The sequence below is a fragment of the Rosa chinensis genome, chromosome 2 (genome assembly GCF_002994745.2).
Source record: "Rosa chinensis cultivar Old Blush chromosome 2, RchiOBHm-V2, whole genome shotgun sequence".
Taxonomy (NCBI): Eukaryota; Viridiplantae; Streptophyta; class Magnoliopsida; order Rosales; family Rosaceae; genus Rosa; species Rosa chinensis.
The window spans coordinates 14469796-14496018 of NC_037089.1; the positions used below are offsets into that span (position 1 = coordinate 14469796).

A 26223-nucleotide genomic window follows, 5' to 3' on the forward strand; every position below is an offset into this window, starting at 1 on the left:
AAACCGACGAAAATCCTATAGTACGATGGAAGTTTGAGCCAGTAGTATCAGCACAATTTAGTCATACCCACCAAACATTTTAGAAATATCAACTTTCGCACTCTGGTCCAATCTCGATCAGGTCACCGTGGAAACAAGTTAATGAAAATGGCTTCGGCAATCATTCACTAGTGCGACTACAAGCAACGGAGGAGAGAAGACTTCAAGTCCTCTGCGTGATCGACATGACAAGCTAATGGCTCAGTTCAGTTCTTAACTTCGGTAGGAGCTCAGGCGAAGAAAGATATTCTAAACACCGGGTTTCCCTTATTTGTGGTCACAATTTATAATTGACCACAAAGTTGGAGGAATTCAAAAGCTTGTATATATTGTACGTAGTGGTGGTGAACTGGTGATGGCGGACGATGACTGTTGGTGGTTGCCAAACCCAAAAGAAATATATAATACAAATTAATTAAAGTTCATTCTAGAAGAAATCCCCAAGCAATAGTACTATAGTAGGAAGGATATGCATGATACAAAGGTTATGATTAATAATGATCGATCTAAACTCGAGCTCTGGATTTTCAGCTGGCATATACACTGTTCGCAATGTCCAATCCACCAAGTACCTACAGCTTTGTCTCGTTACTTGTAGTATATATTGTCTTCCTCATCACCACTAGTAGTCCTCTTCCTCCAGTATCTGTAATACATGTACTGCAGTATTATCTGTGAGTACGTACGTCTGTTAAGGTCTACTTAGTTATCGCTAACATTCACTAAATGTGCAAATGATATATCACATTTACAGATCACACTGTTGATCAGATCTCTAACCATTTACGGAGTTCTTTTGTATTGCTTTTGTGTAGAGATGTGATAAATAATGTGACTAGTAATTAGACTAAGCATTGCTAGCTAGATGTAATGGAAACGATGTTTCTTCGTTTGCTAGGGAGCTAGCAAAAGGATACAAATAAGTCGAGCACCACGCAAACTGCAGCATCGAGCAACCATGGCATATTGGCTTTAATGTTATCCCACTCGATTGTTCTTACAAGTATGCTGCAATATTTAAACAAATAGTTAAACCCAAGTATTGAACTAAGACTTCATTATCGATAGAAACATGGCAAAATAGAGAGGGCTTTAGATACCTGGCCACATAAGTAACATTTGCAACCAATGCAAAGACGAACATTAGAGGATTCAAGCCCTGCAGTTTATACAAATTTGTTAGTGTTAAAATTGACTAATTGTTAGTGTTAACAAGCCCAACGCCTATGATTCATGAAGCAACCAAAGGATAAAAGCGTCACCTCCACACTCCCTCTTTTAATCTGGCCAACATACACAATAACAAAGTTAGAAACAAAACCAAAAAGAAAATAGGGAAAAAGTTGAGTTTATCTAACCGTGAAATATAGTTATTAAGCTACTGCATTCACTTTTGACAGAGCCAAGTTAATCACGGAATCTAGCTTTTAGATTATTGAAGTATATACATACGTTTAACCAAATCTGAGGTAGTCGACCGCCCATGTATATAGCAGCCATCAGCCACCCCAACCATTGCCCATAAACACTATGCTCCACCGAGTGTTCCTGCACAGACCATAGTACTATAAGGCCGGTTGATGTCTTTGGAAGAACATATTTATACAAGACAGCAGAATGTTATTCACATGAGAGAAAATAAACTAACAAATAACAACATTCCCATAATTGAGTTGTCATTTGCACTCCTCTGGAGAAATGTACGATATCTAGCTTTCTAGAAAGAGTGAGCGCAAATAAACCTGCATATATACGACTACGGAATGCGTTTTGAGAGTGTGAATAGCAACTACCTATCTTACTGTTTGTACGGTAATTATGTATATTTTCCAGTCACCATTATACCTGCAATAGCTTCCTCCCAGTAATTCCTATGTATAATACTTGTGTCATTCCCTTGCTTCCGAAGGGCAAGTTAAGTGATGTAGCTAAAAATGCCCCATAACCTACCTGAAAGACATTGTAAACATACATATACATGCACCGTCAAATCAAACTATCAAAAGTTCAAAATCGTATAACGTAAAACAGGAAACATTTGGGGTTAGTTATATGTTGCCATCATTATTAAAATTAGAGCTTTTCATATGATATGGGTGGTGGTTAAGGCTCACCGATCTTGGAATTGGCCTGGGTTGGGAAGTCCTATCAGATTTTTTGGATGCAACTGGAGCCGACTCGTCCTCCGAAGATGAGTCACTGTCTATTGCCAATGTAGAAGGACCACTTCTGGCTACCTTCATATACGTTCGAAACGGCGGAGTGCCACTACCCGCCATCGATCTAGCTGACCTGTCAAAATTATTAAGCGGGTCGCATGTATATGTCAACATTGTTAGACTTATTGTTTTTGGAGATATTAAGCTTTTGGATCCAATAATAGCTCCTAGATAGGAAAAGAAGCTATACGTACGTATAGTAGAACTCCCTTCTAGGAGTGGCTTTGGGTGAAGCACTCGGTATTGGGACGCCTGAATCAACCAACTTTGGATTCAATGGTTTTCTGGAATCTTCTTCTTCATCCTGTAACAATATTTACGATACAAACATGTTAACTCAATAGCCCAACTTGTTAATAATTCTTCAGATGATGCAGAGAAAATGATGTACTTGTGCCACTTGGTTAACTGTGACTTTGCCACATTTCCACCATGTATAGAAGTAATCGTAGTACACGCTCTGCAATACCAACACTACAGTGCTTGTTGTGTAAAGCTGTCCAAAACAAAAAAACAATATAGTGTTATGTGTCATAATGTAATGACCAAAATCTCCATTCCTAGTCACTTGGACATACTTGAACATGTGGGATTGGCCCTATCTAGAATGCCAAATTGATTCATTAGCCAACTATTTCTACCTTAATCACAAGCTTGACAAAGATTTAGACTTGTGCCACGTTTGATTTGAGGAAAGAAAATATCTTTCCTGCGTTTGAGATGCAAAAAGAAAGGAAATCATTTCTTAAAGGAATGGAAAATAAGGGGGAAAATAATTATTTCCAAATCTCAAAGGAATCTCTTTCCCCCTTTTTTCCTTGCATTTATTACTCACAACATATTATATTATTTACAAACTTTTTAATAACTTTATTTCCGTTACAAAACATCATAATGAAAACTTGTTGGGAAATTCATTATTTCCCTTCCCATGTCTGAATTACGTTCCTGTCTGTGAACTAAACGAGACCTTAAGCCACGTTTGGTTCACAGAAACTCAGAAAGTAAGCATCAAGAAAGGAAACTTGTTCCTTTCCTGCGTTTGAGATGCAAAAGGAAAGATAATCATTTACTGAAGGAAGGGAAAATAAAGGGGAAAGTGGTTCCTTCCAAACCCTAAAGGAATCACTTTCCCTCATTCTTTCCTTACATTTACTACTTACAACATATTATTTTATTACATTATTTACAAACTTTTCAACAACTTTCCTGATAACTTTCCTTAACATCGAAATGGAAAATTGTTGGGAAATTTCATTTCCCTTCCAATGGGAAAGACAAAGGAATTACATTCATTTCCGTGAACCAAACGAGGCCTAAGGGTATGAGGTAATTATGTAAATAATTGATCTCTGGAAGACTTGAACCAGAATCTTATGTAACAGTAAAATTACGAAGTAGTAAATAGTAATAGCGCAATAACGAAATAACGAATGAGGAAATTCTCACGCGCAACTGAAGTATACAGCCTTCGAGATGTGGCTGTATACAGGGTTATTTCAATAGTTTATTTCCCAGAGAAGCATAATCCAGAGTTCAGATAGTGGAATTACCAGAGCTGTGTAGTACTGGGTAGGCAACTGCATCCAATTACAAGGAAACAAGTAATTCAGAAGTTGCTAAAAACTGACCGGAAAATTTTCTGAGAAAAATAAAAAGATAGTGGTTTAACCAGAACCAACCAGAGTCTCTGGTGGTAATTTTCTGGACCACAATGCTAGCAAACAACAAAACTATGGGCACAGGAAAACTCACAGTTGCTGGTTCCAGAAGACAACCCACCAGATTAAACACATCCCTACATCAACAAAACAAGAAGAACAAAACAATTAACCCTTTTGGGGTGGTGAACATAGAATTTAATTAGGCGGTTAAGTAGTTACGTACCCGGCAACCCAAGTGAGGAGAAAAGCAAGAGAGACTCCATGGCTTGACTTAGTCTGAAAGTTGGTGATTATCTGAGGGATTTCTGCAACTCCCCAACAGACTAAGCTGACAAGCCCGAAACCGAAGGAGAAGTCGTCGCGGAGGTTGCAGAGGCAGTCCTTGAAGTATTTCTCAACCCAACGCACGCATGGCTTTCTCTCTGCTATGCAATAAGACAGTGGCATTCTCTCTCTCTATCTCTAAGGGCTGGGGCTAAGCTTTACACCTCGAAATTGTTAACTGGCCGATGAGCCTGAGTGGTGTTTTTGTGAGGTGGTGAAGGTGGTTTTAAAGAAGAGTTAAACAACAGTTGATACGGAACGTCGTCTTTTGTTGGGTGAAGTGTAAATATATGTAAAATAGCAAGGGATGAACATGTGGTATGCCTATGCTTTCGTCTGGGAGTATGTGTCTCTTGCCAAGAGGGAAAGGGAACTGTAGGTGCTGAGGCATAGAGTATTGTGTGGCAGGCATATTCTTCCACATGAACGCATGATACTTTCTTTTATCTTCCCGAAAATAAAAAATGTAAATTGAAACGAATTGATAGTAGTGTCTAAGTGACTAAGTGTTAGGAGTATCGTTACACTTACTTTGTTTATAGATTTCAATCGCTAAATAAGATGACATTGTTATAAATAGAATTTACTTAAACGGGATATAAGAAAATATAATATCGATAATGAAACATCTTTTCTTAACATAACTAATTACAACATTTAAAGGAACTTAAATTCTAATTTAAAGCAATTTATAATTAATTACATAATGATAATATGTTCTTCTTCTTTTTTTGGCTAAAAGATCGTGGATAGGAGAGGAAAAAACTTCCCTATCATACTATTTTATTAATCAAAGAAGAAGAGCGCAGGAGGGGGACCAAAACCAAAACCTTCTAAAAAAACAAACAACAAACTAACTAAAACGAAATTGAGGTAGACCTATAATGTCACTATTACAATACGATACTATAAAAGGTGGAGGATCATCCCACCACACCAAATTAGAACAAGACGTACCATGATTTACCAACGCATTAGCTGTTTTATTTGCTTCCCAGAAAATATGAGAAGCTCTAAAGTTCATCTGAGAAATTTTGTATAAGCAATTCAACCAACGAACTCGAAGAGACCAAGGGACAAGAAAATGTGTACGGATATAATCAAGTACTGGAGATGAATCAACTTCCAACCAAATATGTTTCCAAACTCGAACCCAAGCAATCTTTATGGCTTTTATGACTACCATTATCTCCGCTGCAATCGAATTAGGAATCTCAAGATTTGAGGCAAAAGCTCCAAGAAATTTTCCTTTATAATGCCGGTAAATAGCACCATAACCACCAACTCCCTCTTCATGTTTCCATGATCCATCAGAATTAATTTTCACCCAAACAAGAAAGGGTGGGAGCCAATTAACTTCGACTACTCTAGGAGCCACATAATGATAATATGTGCTTAAATCAAGCAATTAAAATATTATAATGGATAGAGACATAGTTGTCTTATAGACAATTAATGAGATCACTGAACATTTTTATAATGATACTAACATTGTTACAATGTTGAAGTCAACCAAATATGTAACTTCAACTGAAACTAACCACAACGATTAACAAATTTAATTAGAGTGGCCTCCAATGCGAAGTTTTTTCTTATGCTTCCCCTCATGCTTGCAAAGCTAGCTATGCCATAGCCGACACGACTTAATGGCGTTGATAACGTACTCATGAGTAATTGAGTAGTAGTTCTGGACAAGTTAATAATGCAGATAGCTACAAAACATGTCAACAACATGTGAACATATACACTTCATGTTTTGGTACGGTTTATTACTTAGTAAGGCAGATACTTCAATTAAAGATCGAAGCTCATTTGGCATATGGATGCATTTTGTTTTCTTTCTCGTAAATTTTCACAACTCTCTGTCTATTATTGCAATCTGCTTCATTCTAGATCAGCTCCTTATCGATTTTGAGACTAACTTAGTCTAGCTAGGAACAATATTGATCATCTTATATTCGTGTTCGGGTTTCTTCTGTTTGGGGTGTTATCTGAATGGCACACTTTCGTATCTAATTGGGATCCAACGAAGATACTTGAGTGAACTGATCTGCTCCACTTTCTTGCAAGTTGAACTTACTTTTTTATCATATATTAATTAACAATGATTAAGACTATGAATGTTATATTAGGATCTAGTTATTCTATATATAATATGTAAAGCTCCATGTCCACCAGTCCATCACCATCAAATCTCTCTCCCCCTTTTATTCGTAACTTCGTATTCATCTTCTCCGTTTGTTTCTCCTTTTCCATTCTGGAAAGGCTGAAAAAATAGTAGTGGCAAACATGCACATGTACCAAAACAATAATATTAGAGGTTAAGAAACAATGTGACATGCAACATGTTAATTTCTCATCTGTCATCACTAGATATATATCATGTTCGAGTAGTTGGTTTGATTTGAATGCAACTCGGAATCTTTAACACTTATGAGTTATGACTGTGTAGAAAAATAGCAATAGATCCCTTAAATACATGAAAAATTGTTTAAAAAAATTGAGATTTTTGAGGTCCTTCAAGTGAAGCTCAATAAAAAAATTATGGGTTATTATCACAAATGGTACCTGAACTATACCTCAATCTTATCGATGGTACCTGAACTTCAATTTTGATCACAACCAGTACCTGAACTTTTCGATTTCATTTTAAATGGTACCTAGAGCCACCTTCGGTCACTATTCTGACTAAAAACGGCATGGGAGGCGATCATAGTGATGATTTTTGATGATTTCAAGGGTTGCGATCATATATAGTGATGATTTTTTGGTAATAAACTTGCCTTGAACTTGTTATTTTGTTTTTTATTTTTTTAGATTTGGGTTTTTTGGCCGGAATAGTAACCGAAGGTGGCCTTAGGTACCATTTAAAATGAAATTGAAAAGTTCGGGTACTGGTTGTGATCAAAATTGGAGTTCAGGTACCATCGATAAAATAGAGGATAAGTTCAGGTACCATTTGTGATAATTACTCAAAAATCATATAGTACAAATGGAGATATTATGACACGAAAAAATTTCAAGAAATGAGGGCATTGATATTGTTTGACACTTTGGAAGGGGCATTTGTGGAATGCCAAAACCTTGTTAGCACTTTTTTTTTTTTTTTTAAAACTCTTAGCCCACCCCACCCTTACATATATCAGTCAGAATCAAACCCATGACCTTTACAATGTTGGAATTATAATTCACCAACAGGTCACAGCACTTCTTAAAACTCTCTTGTGTTATAATCTCATGATTGATAAAACATTATTTTTAGAAGTTTCTCCAACTGACAAACCTAAAAAATCTTGACCCAATATTTTTAAAATAATTTTCTAGGTTTACTGACTTTGAAAAATTGTAAAAAAAAAAATCGGCTTAGATTTATAATTGCTTAAACGTCACGATTTAGGGATGAACAAATTTTGGTGATAAAATAAGAACATACAATTATGGCAAAAATTAAACCGTGTTTACGTTATAGCTCAGTTTTGGGTGAAAATCATGATTTTGAAAAAAAAAAAAAAAAAAAGCAAAATTGTGAAGAAGTTCCGGGATTGGTTTCCATAGAATTGGGATGTCATACCATGTCTTTCGATGTCCTCAATCTCACTTACATGGACACCGCTAGCCTCATTTTACATAAACACCATCAACCTCATTTTACACGGGCACCGGCCATTCGCTTCACCATTCATAGTAATAACAAACACACACTTATGTACCCGAACAATTAATATTATAAGTTAACAAACGATATGACATGCGACATGTTAATACCTCATCTGAGATATATCATAACCCAGGCAATAAGTGGTTTTGAGTCTTTTGACTTCAACCTTTAACCCTAATGGTTCATTTTAATTGGTATCTAGTACGTTAAACACAGTTTGAATTGAAACCATATTAAGGCTGTCATATATACAATCCATATGAAGACTGGTTTATATGGCAGGGAGCACATGCATGCTTTAGGATTAAGAACCCCAGCCAACGATAAGAATAAACACTGAACAAGACCCATTATAATGGCCAAATTCAAACACAAAACAGACAAAACCAGCCAACAGGAAATCGATAAGTTGGGTATGTACATTCTAGGTCATCCCAATAGAATCTGGTCTCCATACTGATCTAGGTTCATCCCGATCGAACCTGGTCTCCATACTGATCTAGGTTCATCCCAATCGAACCTAGATCAGTATGGAGACCAGGTTCGATTGGGATGACTTAGAATGTACGTACCCAACTTATCGATTTCCTGATTCGTCCCTCACATATCACAACCGAAACTCCAAGTATTCTCTCATTTCATGAAAACCTAATCTGGTCGCAACATATTGATTGTTCCTAGCTAGGCTAGGACAAAAGAGTACCGCTAATACGTTGGCCTACCGATCACCTTAAACTTTATGATGCACAGTACCTAGGAGGGGCACCGATGTTAATTCTGACGAGTAGCTGCCCTTTTAGTTACATACATAAACGGTGTTTAAGTTGCTACGTGTACGATAGCCATCAATAAAAGCTCTAACAGCTGAAACCCTTTTTCTTTTTCATCATGACGATGAGAACCATTTCGATCTGATCCTTTCAGGCAGAGCTAGCTGCCAAAACGACGAAAGCACAGCGACGACGGTACGCTGCAACTTGGGCTTATATTTAAGCATGTGGCACACGTGTACGTCTCTGATTTCGTGGTTTATCCATCCCATCGGTCATCCTCCTGTATATTCTGGATTACTATGTTTCTGATTCAGATATGAGATAACGATTAGGGTTTTCTCGATTTCCTGGATTTCCTACTTGACCAACTTGGCTTCTGGTGCTTTCTGTACGAGGCAACTCGTATCGGATACTCGGTTGAATGCGATGTGTAATGATGCGACTTGCGAGGTTTACGCGGCGGTTTAATTTTGTCTAAGATAGTGTTTAGTCGATTATCAATCATATCATAAACTTTGTGCTAGTCTGTTTCTGATTTCTCGATCTAGTGGAGCCTGATCACAATATTTTTTGTCTTTGTTACCTATCGTTTGCTGCTGTCGTTGTTTCTTAATTTATGTTATACACCAAGTTGAAGAAAAGTAGGACGTGTTTACTATAAATAATCTCGTTCGTTTTTAACTCTTCATCAAGTTAATTATTGTTGTATCTTTGACTATTCTTTGTCGAGCTATACTAGAAGAGGCAAGAGCTAAACTTAAGCCTAGCCAGGCTGAAGATTAGAATATGTAAATATACGTATATGTGTGGTTAGGAGGTCGAAGATTAGGATAATTGTCCACATGCGTGAGTGACTTCTAACCTTATCCGTATGTGTAGGGTTAGGATGCATCAAATCCATCAAATCCTTATGCATATTCATATTGGCAATTCTTATATATATGGTGCATTATTTTGTGACAACAATTTGTGTATGTGTTTAGTGGCATCGATTTGAATATATCGATCATGTCACTTTGCGCTAATCAGTTTCTGATATCCCATCCGTTGAGAATATATACATTCCACATGGGAAAAATGGGACATTGCATATGGATTTATAAGGGTTAGGCCACTCCATCAATTGCCAATTAGTTTTGGATGTGAACTCCAGATTACTTTATCATGGCATCAGAGCGGGTTACTGAAAATACAAGGACAGAATACGTTTTCTGGAAAACGGGGATTGCAGGCTATGGATCAATCCTTACTGGGAAGCAGAAACCAAAATAGACAAACAAAACACAAATTTTGGTTACGCAGTGAAAACCTCAACTTCTGAGATTAAAAACACTGCGGGGCTCTTACTCTTGAGAGCCCAAAATAAGAATCATCTTATTATAAAGAATATGTTCTTTTACAGACTTGAATTGCACAAGCTTGGCTACAAAGATAAGACAAAGTCTACTCCAAAATTTGTCTTCCTTCTTGAACTCCTTTTGCTTTGCACGATCTTCAAGTCTTGTTCTTCTTTCTTCACAGTCTCCCTACTGATCTCGAGAGAGTATTATGCATATGAAACTATGATCACAAACACTTATACATGGACCAAGTGTTTTGACTCTTTGTGAAGACACAAACTCAAACAACCATGCAAGACTCTATCAAAATTCTTGCCTCCAAAGATCCACCCTCTGCCGTGCATATTTTCTGAATATATATCAAGCACCAACGGCAAAACATCTCCAGCAAAGATTCTACCCTAATTGTCTTTTAATTAGGAAAGTAACTTTCCATATATGAAATCCAATAAATCTTAAAGAAAATCAATTAGGAATAGACAAGTCCTAAAAACCCTAGGGCATCAACACCACGATTTTAACACTCAGAAAAATCTTTTAAAGACATAAATACATAAAACCTAAAACCTACTTTTCAAAATCAGACTCCACATAAAACTGACAGCTGACTCGGGGATTGCAACACACATTGCAATCCCATGCATATGCAGATGTATTTACCTGTGACTCTCCGAGATCAGTAAAGGGCTTTGTCATAGTTTTGTATGGGAATGCCAATACGATATGTACAAGAATTGTACCTACAGTTACCCATGTATGCATGCCTCACAGCCCACGGGCTCCACGTCACTCAAAGTTGTCCACGTGTATGGCTTGAAAATTCGCCACACGTGCGGAGGCGTGTTGAGAATATATACATCCCACATGGAAAAAATAGGATCTTGCATATGGATTTATAAGGGTTTGGTGTTGACTAGTTGCTAACAGGGCTGGACGTTTAAGCCAGAAAACGCGCAAATCCAGACCGACCAATCAAAGCCCGGCCCGAAACCAGACCTTATTTTTTGTTCAGCAAAACGGTTCGGCTCGGGTCTTCACTTTCAAAGTTACGGTTCGAGTCAAGCCTTGATTTTCAAAGTTGGAAAAGCTTGTCGGCACGTCTTAGGTAAAAAAGAGACAGATGTCTGCAAAACAGTTCGACCCGAGCCTTCACTTTCAAAGTTACGATTCAGGCTGGGCCTTGACTTTAAAAGTTGGAAAATCCCGTCAGGCCCGTCTTGGGTAAAAAAGAGATAGATGTCCATGTTTTATTGGTCCTAAAATAAGGCTCAAAATATTTATCATAGGATCAGGCACACTGAATTATATTCCCCACTAAAATACCTAAACCTAAACAACTAAAAACCTAATCAGTCTCAGCCTTCATTTCTTCCCCCAAACTCGATTCTATTAAGAGAGGCCGCCTCCTTCACAAACACGATCTGAACCGAACCTGAGAGCGCCTCCTGTTGCCGCTTCCGCCATGTCCGCCAACGCCAAGACCTCTCTCTTCACTTCACTTCACCTGCGACCTAATTAGTCTCAACCTTCAATTCATCAATTGTTCCCAAACCCGATTTGAACCTTCAGTTAGCATACTTGATACACCCAAAATAGACGCTCAACTTAACCCTGCAAAAATGTAGTCGTTAGCAATATAGAGTAAGCAAGAATCTTTATTTGCCAGAGATTGAGAGTAACTATATTAATCACACAAAAGAAAAGAAAACAAACAAAGCTAACACTAAAGAAAACATCACACAATAGAAAGAAAGATGGAGGAACAGAGAGGAGGATTGAAAAGGGCGTTGCAATCCTGAAACGAACTGAACTGGGGTTTTTTGGTTTTTAACGAAAATAAAAGAGAACACAAAAGAAAAACAAATTTGATTTTTGATTTTGAGAAAATAAGATGGAGAACATGTTAGAGACTCGGAAATTCACCACCAATTACTTTCGAACAATGTTAAGTTAACCTAGTTTCAATTACTAAGTGTGAACAGAAACCAACCAAGAAACAAGTCGGAGCAGATCGTGTCCCTTATTAATGTTTCCCTAATTACTTAGTCTATGTGAACACACAATAGCTAAGCCTATCAAACATGCAATCAAGGTATAGAACGCTATCCTATCAACAACACATATAGTGTCAACACATTTGAAGCATTAAGATCTCATGGAAATGATTGGTTATAGAGTTGCAGTCTAGTGTGGAACGCCTACCTAGCATGCTCTTCTAGTTGTTTAAAACTTCAGCTTTTGTCCAAAGCCTTGCATACTTGTGGATTAGAAAACAATACGATTAGGTGAATTATTTTCTAAACCTAGCTCCAATTACATGAATAAATCCTATGTTCGCGACCATAAAACATACACATGCAAAAGTTTTCAATCAAGTAGAAATAAACAACCAATTCACACCAAAGATCAAGAAACTAGATTTAAACAAACATATGGTCTACATAATTGGAGCTTCAAACCTCGCCCCTAACAAAAATAACTAGCCACACATAATCTTGAATTCAACAAATAGAAACATGAGTATTAAATTACAAGAGGATAAAAACCGTAAAAGGGGAGGGTGAAGGCCACGAATTCACTTTTAGGCTGCCCTTGGATGCAAAAACTCCTTCAAGATGAAGAACACGGCAAGACTTGATGGAAGATGGATGATGGTGCACGGTTTTGCTTCTTGAAGACTTGGGAATTTCAAGACTTTATGAACTAGGGTTTGGGAGCAGAAGATGGCGCTATAGGGTGGTTCTTTTCAATGTGTTTAGAGCCTCTATATGTATGGAATACATAGCCCAAGTTTCCTTTTCCAATTCTGCGTTGAAAGCCTCCCCTAGTTGCTTGAGGATTCCTCTAATTGGTGCACAATTAAATGATTTTCAAGCCTTAGTAATCTTCCCACAATCTTGAGGAATCATTCTAGGACTCTTCTTGATATTTTCAGCATCAATAACCTTCCAAAAATGCCCAAGAAATCCGTCCAAAGAAGAGTCTCAGCCAAAACACTTTTCTGGATGGTTCTTGACTCCTACGTGTTCTATGACATCATATCTTCTAGAATGATCAACAATATTCTTGAAAAACTTCAAGTATGTCGCCGGAAAAGATCTCCAAAAAAGCTTCGTGAAAAGCTGACAGTTTCTGCCTTATTGGGAAGCCTGCTTTGACTTTGATTTCCTATTGCCTCGTCGACGATTTTTACCAGCTCTTTGGCTCTTGTCAGAGTATAACATTATGTCTTCAAGGATCACTGGCCCTTTATGCAAAAGTGCAGTTGGAAGAGTGCAAGAATTGCTCCTCAATACCATTCCCAGAAATCTGATTCTGAAACTGCAGTTTTCTGCTTTGCAGTAACTGTATTGCACAATGATTTCCGTGGACTTTCGTGACGTTTAAGCAATTATGAATCTAAGCCGATTTTTTTTTTACAATTTTTCAAAGTCAGTAAACCTAGAAAATTATTTTAAAAATATTGGGTCGAGATTTTTTAGGTTTGTCAGTTGGAGAAACTTCTAAAAATAATGTTTTATCAATCGCGAGATTATAACACGAAAGTTTTAAGAAGTGCTAACAAGGTTTTGGCATTCCACAAATGCCCCTTCCAAAGTGTCAAACAATACCAATGCCCTCATTTCTTTCGTGTCATAATATCTCCATTTGTACAGTATGATTTTTTGAATTTTTGCATATAATTAATAACTCGGGACGCCCACTTGTTAAAATTCATAAACTAATTATATGGCTTCTCATTGATAATACTGTGATACTTCACATCAACTTATATTTGTCTCTTTATTTCTTTTGATGCCAAAATGAGCCATAATAGCACAATTATGAAACCCAAGCTCTTCATGTCCATGTTATATATGCAGCATAGCAACTAAATACATTGCAAATGTAACTGTGTCAATATATGCTTCAGATAATTGAGTGATTGATGCGTAGAAGTCAATCACCTATTTGGTGTTGTTTTGATCTTCTACTTGATTGTTCTATTTGTAGGTTTTTCTCAAATGCAGCAAGAGTAGGAGGGTTAAATGGAATATTGATACCTTTGGCCTGGGATAAAAAATGGTAACTTTACTGATCATGGTGTTCTATTTTCATTTGGTTGGTTAATGATTAACAATAAGAAGTTGACTAGGATACATCAACCCTATGTATTCATTGCACTTACTCTTTGGCAGGTACTAGAAATCATAACGGCAAACATTGTGATACTGATCAAACCTTGGTGGGAGGGGCCGTAAATTATGTATAGACATGGTGTTGTATTTTTTAAAGTTTGTAAATATGATAAAGCAAGCTATGTAATTTATCACTGATGCAATAGAAGTATTTAATATCAATTTTTATGAGGTTAAATAATTTATTTATTGGTGTAATATTGGCAATGGAATGATAAAAGAGGATAAAATTTTGGGGTGAAATAATTGGCATTTTCATTTTTCAAATTTTTTTTTCTTTTGCTTGGGTTCATTACTTCATTTCACACCGAATGATTGGTGGCAATGACCAATCATCAGCAATCAGGTTAGTCAGATTAGGCAGTGCAGGACCCAGTATTGCTAAAGTAGAAAGAGAGACACCATTCCTAGAATGGGTGTCCTAAGTCTCAATGGAAACGGCAGCAAAGGGGACTAACATTGAATTGGTGGCTGCATGGTGGCTAATCAATTAATTGGTGCCCTTTACAAACAATGGACACCCTTAATGGAGGGTGTCCTATAGACAAAATTCTAGTAGTGTTTGAGTGCATATATTGTTACGTATCCATTATAAGACAAAATTTTCCTAGGTGAACTTTTTAATTCACTCTAGTTGTGATTAATTAATCTTTATAGTCACAATCTTTATAGAAATTGACCAAATTGGTCTCCATATAATCATTCAACCACGTGCATCAAATAAACAGGTGGTTTACAATGAGAATCTCAATTTTTTTTTTAAGCAAAAGGCGGTGCGATTGCCCTCAAATTTTAATTAATGAAACTGTAGAATACAAAATGGGTGACATTGAGCCTAAACCCTTTATTACAATAAACATCTTGAGAACATCCCGAAATGATATTACGAGTTTCTACAAAATATAATTGATATATCTCAAAATGAGAATCTCAATTATTAACATTAGGTCGATTTACTTGATATAACTGAACGATGAAATAAATAAATGATAGATTTGTTTTTATTTTATTTTAAGGAAACAGAATCTGGTTCCATTAATAATATCAATGATCTCACTCGGTCAATGTAGAGGGATTCGAAAATCCCTCATATGACAATTCAATGCACAAAAGCAAACTGCACAAAGCATAATGTACAAAAGAAAACAAAAGACTAAAAAACAAAAGTAACTCGCCCTAAATCAGAACAACTAATCTAAGAACAAAATATTAAGGGTAGAGAAAAGCTCACTTATTCTGAAAGAAAAACTGAAAAAACCCTACGCCTACAAAATCTTAGATCAAAGCACTATCTTGAAACTTTGACTCTTGGAGACCTCAATGGTGTACATCACAGCATCCAACAAATGACCATCTTTAATTAAAGATAGCATAGGACTAGGCCACACCTCAATAGCCCATCCTAAGCCCGATCCAAAAGGAAAAGTAAAGATAGTGGGCTAGCCCAGCTAGGTTGGATTGCTGCAACCCAAGCAGGCTAAGGCCCAAGGCCCGAAGCCTACCATCCGTACCTCAACCCCAAGATCTGCTAGTCGCCCGTCACCACTCCGGTGGTTGGCCACGCTCCTCCACCATCACCTTGGTCGAATTTAGTTCTTTTTTAGTGATCTCTTTAAATAATGATTTAGAAACTGAACCCGTTTTCAATTATAAAGGTTTAAGTAGGGATGGCAATGGGGAGGGTAGGGTAAGGGGATAAAATTACCATCCCCATACCCGACTTCATTTTTCATCCCCGTACCCTCCCCAATCCCCGTAATAAGATATTGGGGATTCCCCGTCCCCATCCCCATTGGGGATTAGGTCCCCGTACCCGCCCAAATCCCCGTTAACAATATTAATAATTTATTATATAAAAATTTATATAAATAATTATGGATTATAAAATATGAAGTTAAAATTAAACATAAAAATAAAATACATTTCTTATTTCAATTAAGGAAAATTAACATGTTGATAAAGATTTCTTATTAAAAGAATCTTCTTTTTTTTGAACATATTTATTAATAGAATTTAAATATTGACAAAAAGATAAAGTTTACATAAATATTTATTTATAAATAATATCAAAAATATATAATATATAAATATGTATTTCAGATAATTTTTATTGGGTGGGTATGGGGATGGGGATCAAAATACCATCCCTACCCCGTACCCGATTTCAGAATTCGAATACTGGGGATCCCCATCCCCGTTACCCGATTTCCCCCGAATTTCTCCCCGTTAGGGTCGAATACCCGATGGGTACCCTACCCGATGGGGATTTTTGCCATCCCTAGGTTTAAGGCAAAGACCTGCTAGTTAGGACTAATTAGGTCAATGGCTGTGCTGGATCTCAAAATTGTCTGATGCTAATTTTTGAGAAGGCACATAGGCCAGACATACGAGCCTTATTGAATAAGTTTTGAGGGCCTTGGGTTACTGATTCACAAGGCCAGGTTATACCATCAAAGCCCATATATAGTTCTGTGGTGAGAAATTGATCAGTAGGACTAAGTTTTTTTTTTTTTTTTTCTATGAATATCAAATGGAAAATGCATTAATCGAGAATCATATATGATACATCGGAGCTTTAGTCCTGTGCAACTCCAATCATGTCAATATACATACCGATATTTATAGACATATAACATCCAATATGGATGATGTTTGTGTTGGATTTTTGGAACTGTGACATTGTATCACACACAAATGGCCAGAGATAGTTTTGGCGATTCAGATGCTGCTTGGCCTTCAGAAACTAGTTGTAGTACCATTTACTGGTAACTTTTTTTCTTTTTGTTTTTTGCTTTTGTTCAAGTCTTCTCGATCGTAGCCTCGTAGGTCCAAAGACGTACCAATTTTCAGTCAATTTCCCCACTTCACCTGCAAACTGCAAAGCTTGATAACTATTAATTAATAGACCCACAATTTGATCAATAATTTCCCTCCACCCTCCCCCACGCTGGAAAGTCCGCACAATTATTGGACCAAATTAATTGGGCTTTCTCTAAATATTGTATACTTTATAGGGGTGTTGTTGACATCATATTTAGTATTTATTGATATTCAGGGAGTGAAATATATTGAAATCATATATAGTATTTGCTGATATTCAGGGAGTGAAATCTGCTAGTATATAATTTCTCCATATTCAGTATCATCTCTCACCGCAGAACAGTTTTGGAAATGATTATTTATTGTTACTTAGCGTTTATATCGATCAATTTAACATGAGGGCTCAAATTTTTTCTCAATTAATTTTTTTTTTTAAAGTGAAAAATATTAAATAAATAAAACACTATCACGTCTTTTCATGATTCAAATTTAGTGAATGTTGCGCTGCTCCATTCGTCTAAAAAGACTAAAATTTTTCTATAGATCAGATGCTTGTACATGAACTATATGGCAAGGAGCTAGGTCAAAAATCCAGACTGAAACTCAGTCAAGCTCCGCCGACTTTAAGGAAATTATGGAACGCATATCTATCTCCCAGTCCAAAATGAATATATACCAACATAAAACATTTTTGTTTTTTGGTATAACTTGCATCACACTGTACAGCATCATGCGAGAACCCTCCAGATAGACGTCACTGAACAATCAATTTTCGGGTCCCCAGGAAGCTACCATGCAGCTTCCTCCCCACCTAAAAAGTCTGAGCTAACGTACATTTCCCCATTTCTTAACCCCCTTGAAATTTCACAGCAAGTCCCATAAAGATAATTTATTCTGGCTTTTACTCCTCTCCCTATATAATCTCTTCCACTTCCACACAAATTTCTTGAACCAAACAACCCTGTTCACAATGGCAGCAATAGCCAATGATATTCAGAGAAACTCCAAATCTTCCAAATGGTTTGCTAGCAAGAGTCTCAAGCTCAGCTTCCCTCGTCGCCGATCATCGTCGAAGTCCATCTCATCGCCTTCAACCTCTCCCACCTCCCCTTTCTCTCCGTTAACTACCGCTACCACTCCAAGACATACCAACAGGTATATCTCTCTGTCTCGTCTGTAATTTCAATGAATGTCAGTTTTTTTTCTTTCGATACATCAGCAATATTCTCGTACGTATTTTCGGACTTGTATTTGATACCCTAATTTCTCACAGGGAAGATGAGTTCAGAGAAGTATTTCGCTATTTCGACGGAGATGGAGATGGAAAAATTTCGGCCACGGAGCTGAGAGCTTATTTTGGGTCCACAGGGGAGTACATGTCGTATGAAGAGGCCGAGACTGTGATCAAGGAGCTCGATTCCGACGGGGACAGTCTGTTAAACTTTGAGGATTTTCTTCAGCTGATGAAGAAGGAAGGCGGCAAGGACGAGGATCTGAAGAGGGCTTTCGAGATGTTTGAACTGGAGAAAGGGTTCATAACCCCAAGAAGCTTGCAGAGGATGTTGCACAGACTCGGAGACACCAAGTCCTATGATGAGTGTGCGACTATGATCCAAGTTTATGATACTGATGGGAATGGGGTGCTTGATTTTAACGAGTTTCATCGAATGATGGCTTAAACGGCTTTAATTTTGCGAAAAAGATTACCTAATTAACGAATCACAGAATATGTATGTAAGCGCTTAGTTGCGTGGTTCTTGATATGGTAATCAATGAACGCAAACTATGATTCGGTTTTGCTTTGCTTTGAAGAAAAGTTTTTTTTTTTTTTTTTTTTGAGTATATATGTTTTCCAAGATTGACAGATTGTAGTGCAATTATGGCAGAGGCATATATTCAAGGTTGAGGAGCCCCATAATGCCATCTGTCAAATGCTTGAAGATGAAGCTAAGTTATTTTTTTTCGACAAATAAAGATGAAGCTAAGTTAGGAGGATGAGGATTTAAGGGGGAAGTAAGGAAAAGAAAGAATAAAGATAAGCTTCAGCGTGGTGTAGGTTTGACTGTAAAACAACCTTCGGTTAGCACTCTTTGTCTGACATAAATGATGAAGCTGAGATGCACAGTCGGTCCGTGATAATCCATTAACGTGATATCAGAACTGTGAAGTTATTAAAACTTGACGTAGAAGACATGGTTGTACCCTAGATCAAGTCACATGAGTTAAAAACACTGACCTTTTGGGTTCAAAAGATGAGATAACATGTGAACGAATCCAGAAAGAAAGAAAAAAATTATATGTGGGGATAAGATGAAGAAGGTTGCACATCCATAAGAGTGGATTCCTAATTGTTTTGTTTGCATAATCGATTTAACTAGAAAACAAAAAAAAGAAGCTACATTTTATTAGTTTATTGGTCTAAGAGCATTTTTAACAGACTCTTTATTTTGGCTCCTTAGCTAATTTAGAGAGCATGTTTAGTGTTTTATATATTTTAGCAAGGGTGATTCTAGTTGGACCTCCAAATTTGCTATTTGGACCTCCATACTTAGTACACCTCTAATTTACTTTTTAGAATACTTGAAAAGCTAAGTAGACCTCCTTATTTTTTTACCATAACGCCTTTTTTTTTTACCATAACGTCCTTGAACATGAGATACAACAATCTATTACTCTACTTTTTATCTCTATCTTCAACCACGAGAAGAAGAATGAATCAAAATCACATTATATTGCTCTCTTATGAGTAAGTCTCTCATCCACAAAAATTAATCAGAGTGTTTGTTCTCGATCTTGATATGTTGTTGGAATCTCTTTGAATTTGTTAAAAGTAGGATTTCAATGGTTGGAAGATCGAGTAATAGCTATATCATAATATTCAATTAATTTAGCTTAAGAAAATTCAAAATCAGATTGTTTTGAATTTATTTTTGTATTAAATGATGAGCCATGTATAGAAATTATTATTTTTACTTAATTGTTTTGGGTAAATTGTAAAACTATATAGGCAATATAAGGAATTTGGAATTTTTTTTTAAAAAAAAATTAGCTGAATGTTATATTTGGTTGGAGGAGGTAAGAAGAGTATATATATATATATATATTTTTTTCTATTTTTCTCTCGTTGTCCTTATTTGTCTTTTCATATAACTTGACAAAGTCTATTAATAATTGAAAAAAGTTGAAGGTCCAAATATCAAATTTGGAGGTCCAAATATCAAATTTGGAGGTCCAACTAGAATCACCCTTTTAGCAGCTGCACCAGACTCCTAAGTAGCTCTCCATTATAACTTTTAGCTATCTCGCTCCTAAATATAGAGAGCGAGATGATGCTCTCTATAATTTAAAACATTCATTTTGAGTTATTTTATGTAATTTGTAAATATATTTAAAAAATTTAATCTTCATTTAAAAAATAATATAAATTCAAAACTATTTTAGAGAGCACTGATGCAGACGTAATTCTAAAGTGGCTAACCAAAATGACTTTTTAGCTACTTTGACTAAAATTTAACTCAAAAATAACTATCTGTTAAAGGAAAAACATATTATGTGTCTTCATCAAAGTGATTGACGAAGGGAGAATCAAGGAATTAATGATTACCATCAATCAGCATCGATTATAGATCAATCAGCATTTAATGTCATCATTGTAATTGATATTTCCGTTATAATTCTATCCCTATATAAATGGACGATGAAATGAAATGAATAGACCAATTCAAATTCCAATTTACTTTTACATGTTATCAGCACGCTCAGAGACAATAGACAAAAGAAAAAAAAAAACCCTGATTTTCTAGTTTCTTTCTTCTTCCCGTAAAAAAAAACTAAATGGCTGATCCAACTCGACCTGACTTTGATATTTTTGACTCAGAAGGACTTGAGTACCACTGTTGGGTTTCCGATGTAGAAACTGCCTTTGTGGCAAAAGACTACACTGCCACCATTACCGACCCCAAAGACAATGTACCGTCTGATAAGGTGAAAGCAAGTGCCTTAATGTTTATGAGGCAACATATTGATCCTAGCCTACGCTTGGAATACCTTCAGTTGAAGACACCCAAAGAACTGTGGGATGCCCTTGAGGGACGTTTTGAGAATATTCATGACACCTTACTCCCAGGACTGACCATTCAGTGGAATGAAATCCGCTTGCTTGACTACAAAATGGTCCATGACTTCAACAATGACATGTTGCGCCTCAAGGCACGTCTCCATTTCTGTGGAAAGGAACTCACAGAAGATAATATGTTCCAGAAGACTCTTTCCACTTTTCATACTTCAGCACTTATACTAGCAAACCAGTATAGGCTGAAATATGACAACAAAAGAATCACAACCTTCAATAAGCTGATCAACCTACTGCAAGTGGCTGAAAGACATAATGAGGTTCTTTTGAGCAACAATGACCAGGTCCATTGGGAGAACGAATATTCCCAAGGCTAATTATGGCAAAGTGCACGGTGGACAGAACCTCAATGCAAAGGGAGTTGGACGTGTTGATCCCTACCCACATGGCAATAATGCACCACATGGAAAGGGACGTGGGGGTCGTGGTATGGGCCGTGGAGGCCCTCCCAATGTAGGGCGCAGAGATGGTGGTGCTGGCCCCAGTGGTTATGGAAACAAGGTGCAAAGGGCACCGAAGAACCCTTCAGTCAAACAGGAAAGAGTTCATAAATTAGATTTCTAAACAAGACTTTGATTTGATTATCGTTGGCTTATTAATAAATTTTGAATTTTATTCTGAAGCACTGAATTTATTCGATTTTATTTACTACACAGATTTACATGGTTCGAAATAGCACTATAAAGATGTAAAGCAGTACATCTAGAAAAAAAATTATTAGAATGAAAAGAATACGATTCTACGCAAATAGAAATACTCTAAAGAATATGAGATATATTTAAAGTCAAAGACGCTCTGTATGCACCAAGAGCTAATCGAACCTTGTCAAGTTTCAAAGATATTCATGCCAACGGTTATCATGTAAATACACACTGTAAGAATGGAACCGAATACCTTTACATTACCTCTAATGAATGTGGAAGAAAATGCATTTTTAGAGAAATTAATGAGTCAATCTAGTGGATTGTACCTCACTACGATTCGGATCATTGAATCCTATGCAGTCACCAACAATGAAATGTGGGACACTGACTTATACAGGCTTTGGCATGACCACCTAGGGCACCCTGGTCGTGACATGATGATCCGTATTTTAAAGAACTCATATGGACATCCCTTCTTTTGAGTGAAAAATAAAATGGGAGAAAAATCCACCACACTGCAAGGTGTTGGTCCTAGTACCACTCAAATGCAGCCATTGCCTTCTGAAGTACCAGAAGCACTACCTCTTTCCCATTATGCCTCATTGACTATTTCAAAGGCACATCACTCGTTTTGCTAAGCCTATTTTTTAGCAAAAACAGGATCGAGACATTCCTATGCTAAAGACACAAAACAAAACATTCTATTCTTACAAAGGATACAAGGAGATATCTGTGGACCTATCCATCCAGAATGTGGACCATTCAAGTACTTTATGGTTCTGGTGGATGCTTCGACACCCTGGTCACATGTCACTTTCTTGTCCACAAGAAATGCTACATTTGCAAAACTCCTTGCACAGATTATACGTTTAAGGGCTTACCACCATGATCACCCTATCAAGTCTATAAGGCTTGATAATGCTGGAGAGTTTACATCAAAAGCATTTGATGAATATTGCATGTCTATTGGGAACGAAGTAGAGCATCATGTACCCCATGTGCATACATAAAATGGTTTCGCAGAAGCCACCATCACAAGGCTACAGATTGTGGCTAGGGCATTGGTTATGCGCACCAACCTGCCTATATCTGCATGAGGTTATGCAATATTGCACGCAGGTTTACTTATTCATTTCAGACCCACTGCTAGCGAACCATTTTCTGCATACTAGTTGGTAAGTGGATATGAGCCTACACTTACGCATATTTAGTTGCGCAGTATATGTGCCTATTGCGCCCCTACAATGCATCAAAATGGGTCCTCAGAGACGATTAAGTTTTTATGTTGGATACGAATCCCCAACAATTATCCGCTACTTGGAACCCTTGACAGGCGATCTCTTTACCGCTAGATTTGTGATTGTCACTTTGATGAGACAATGTTCCCATCGTTAGGGGGAGATAGGAAAAAAAAATTTCCAAGGGAGGAATTGTCGTGGTTTCTCCCCACTCTGTCTCATTTTGATCCCCGCACTTCACTTTGAAACTGAAGTGAAAAGAATAATCAATCTTAAGACGTAGCAGATTCGATACTTGATGCGTTTACTGATATCATAAAAGTGACGAGATCACATATATCAGCTGCAAATATGCCTGCAAGGTAAGTCCCCAACAAAGGGCACCGTGCCGTAGATAGAGGCACTACAACCACACTTAGTGGAGGTGTGGTTGAGGCCGTGGCTCCCTAAAGGAAGAGGTGTAGGCCACTTGGTTCGATTGACACTCACCCAAGGAAGAAGAGGGCGAGTAAGGCACAAACCGATCCATTAATCATCATTGTAGAGAATCCCTCTCATGAGATTGTCTCTGATTATAGTTATATCCATGAATCAATACTGGAGAACGCTCCGATGTTTGAAATGATTCCAGAGAACAAAAAAATCCCAATGGATTATGAGAGTGCGTATGAGTTGATAGAAAAATCTTCCATACATACTGATGACGTATTTGCATACACTGTTGCTCAAGAAATCATAGAGCACGATGATATCGAACCACGCTCTATTGTAGAATGTCAACAAAGAGCAGATTGACCTAAATAGAAAGAAACAATCCAGATAGAACTAGATTCTCTGGCAAAGAGACAGGTATTTGATCCGGTAGTGCTAACCCCACCAAGTGTAAAGCCTGTAAGACATAAATGGGTCTTTGTCAGAAAGCGTAATGAAAAGAATGAAGTCCTGAGGTACAAGGCTCGCATTGTGGCACAAGGTTTCTCACAACGCCCTGAAATTGACTACGAGGAGACATACTCTCCCGTAATGCACGTTATAACGTTCCGCTACTTAGTTAGCTTGGTAGCTTCCGAAGGAATGGAAATGCAACTCATGGATGTGGTTACTGCATATCTTGATGGGGATCTAGATTCAGAGATATATATGAAAGTGCTTGATGACCTTACATTACCCAATTCAGGTGACTCTAAACCACGGAGTGCGTTTGCAATTAGGTTGAAATACTTACTTTGCGGATTTAAACAATCCGGGCGAATATGGTATACTCGTCTAAGCGACTACTTGATTGGGAAGGGATATAAGAACGATGAATTGTGCCCCTGCGTATTCATAAAGAAAACAAGTTTTAGATTTGCAATTGTAGCTGTATATGTCGATGATATGAACATAATAGGTACTCTTGATGAAATAAGAGAAACCACGAGCTACTTGAAATCTGAATTTGAGATGAAGGATCTTGGGAAAACTCGATTCTGTCTAGCCCTTGAACTAGAACACTGAATTTGTGAAATACTAATCCACCGGTCTGCGTATGTCCAAAAGATGCTCAGACTATTTAACATGGACAAACTGCATCCTGCTAGCACTCCCATGATCGGTCAAAGTTTGGATACAAAGAAAGATCCATTTCGTCCAAAGGAAGATGACGAAGAGGTGTTGGGAGCTGAAATTCCCTATCTAAGTGAAATATGCGCATTATTGTACTTAGCCCAATGTACTCGACCAGACATTGCATTCTCAGTGAACTTGTTAGCTAGATTTAGCTCAGCGCCAACGCAGTGTCACTGGAATGGTATCAAGAATATTTTTCGATACCTAAAAGAAACCATTGACTTGGGACTATTCTTTCCCTACAAATAGACAAGAGGGACCGCTGATGGAACTGTAATCCCTAAAGGAAATATTGATGGCGAAAGCACCACTCACTACACGGAAACCCCAAATGATGTTTTGGTTGGTTTTGCTGATGCTGGGGACCTCTCTGACCCACATACAGGTCGTTCCCAAACTGGTTATGCATTTACCATTGGGAACACGGCGATATCTTGGAGATCAACCAAGCAAACCCTTGTGGCTACCTCTTCGAACCACTCAGAGATCAGTGCTCTACATGAGGCGGTTCGTGAGTGTATATGGTTAAGAGCTATCATTACACATATTCGAGGGACTAATAGTCTGAGTTCTACCACTGAAGAGCCTACTTGTATTTATGAAGATAATGCAGCTTACATCGAACAAATGAAGCTAGGTTATATCAAGGGTGATAACACAAAACACATATTGCCAAAATTTTTCTACAATCAGTAACAACAGGCTCTCCTCAAGATTCAAGTGAATCAAGTAAGGTTTGAGGAGAATGTGGCCGATTTGTTCACCAAATCATTGCCCAAGGCCACATTTGAGAAACATGTGAAAAACATAGGAATGCGAAGACTTTCCAAGCTCCCTTGATTAATGCAAGTATCAAGGGGAGGTGTAGACATCAAAGGGAGTCTAACACACACATGTCATCCTCAAATGTAGAAGGTGCGTTGTGCTCTTGTCCTTCGACCAAGGTGTATTTTTTGTCCCACAGGGTTTTTATTGTTACTTGGCAAGGTTTTTAGTGAGGCAATAACTCATGCACCATTTTGTCTTTGACTTGGCACAAGGGGGAGTGTTAAAGGAAAAGCACATTATGTGCCTTCGTCAAAGTGACTGACGAAGAGAGAATCAAGGAATTAGTGATTACCATCAATCTGCATCGATTACAGATCAATCAGCATTTAATGTCATCATTGTAATTGATATTTCCGTTGTAATTTTATCCATATATAAAGGGACGATGAAATGAAATGAGTAGACCAATTCCAATTCCAATTTACTTTTTCACTATCATTGCTAAAGATGCTCTAATCTTCATATTTTTAACTCTTTGAAGCATTTTGTTAAATATCTTACTTTTCTTTCTGCATGACACATAAAAGAAACCACTACGCATGCAACTAGGCAAAACTTACATATTCGGTGTGATCTTGTAATTTGAATGCCATTAATTTCTCCAATCGAATTCTACATGTTTCACCCTCAATTTGCTCTTATTTGACAATTCCAATTCAAGTGTATGGTTTTTCTTTTGGGAAAATTTTAGAAACAATATATAAAGTTTTCGCCACTGATAATTAAGTTTCCTTAAGTTTTAGAAATAGCAAATTAGT

General features: G+C 37.2%; 2 protein-coding genes across 2 annotated transcripts; one reads left to right on the forward strand and one right to left on the reverse strand.

Moving 5' to 3' along the window:
• Nucleotides 1-411: 411 nt before the first annotated feature.
• Nucleotides 412-4605, reverse strand: LOC112183900 (probable vacuolar amino acid transporter YPQ2). Its single transcript, XM_024322218.2, has 12 exons — nucleotides 4146-4605; nucleotides 4014-4056; nucleotides 3812-3838; nucleotides 2650-2754; nucleotides 2453-2562; nucleotides 2154-2331; nucleotides 1885-1989; nucleotides 1492-1587; nucleotides 1302-1322; nucleotides 1140-1198; nucleotides 957-1047; nucleotides 412-711 (listed from the first exon to the last, which is right to left on the reverse strand). The coding sequence occupies exons 1-12, from the start codon at nucleotides 4367-4369 to the stop codon at nucleotides 628-630; spliced, it is 1143 nt and encodes a 380-aa protein (XP_024177986.1). The 5' UTR covers nucleotides 4370-4605; the 3' UTR covers nucleotides 412-627.
• A 13308-nt stretch (nucleotides 4606-17913) lies between these two features.
• Nucleotides 17914-18826, forward strand: LOC112187940 (probable calcium-binding protein CML41). Its single transcript, XM_024326915.2, has 2 exons — nucleotides 17914-18170; nucleotides 18289-18826. Exons 1-2 carry the CDS (start codon nucleotides 17986-17988, stop codon nucleotides 18692-18694), a joined length of 591 nt encoding a protein of 196 aa, XP_024182683.1. The 5' UTR covers nucleotides 17914-17985; the 3' UTR covers nucleotides 18695-18826.
• Nucleotides 18827-26223: the final 7397 nt, after the last annotated feature.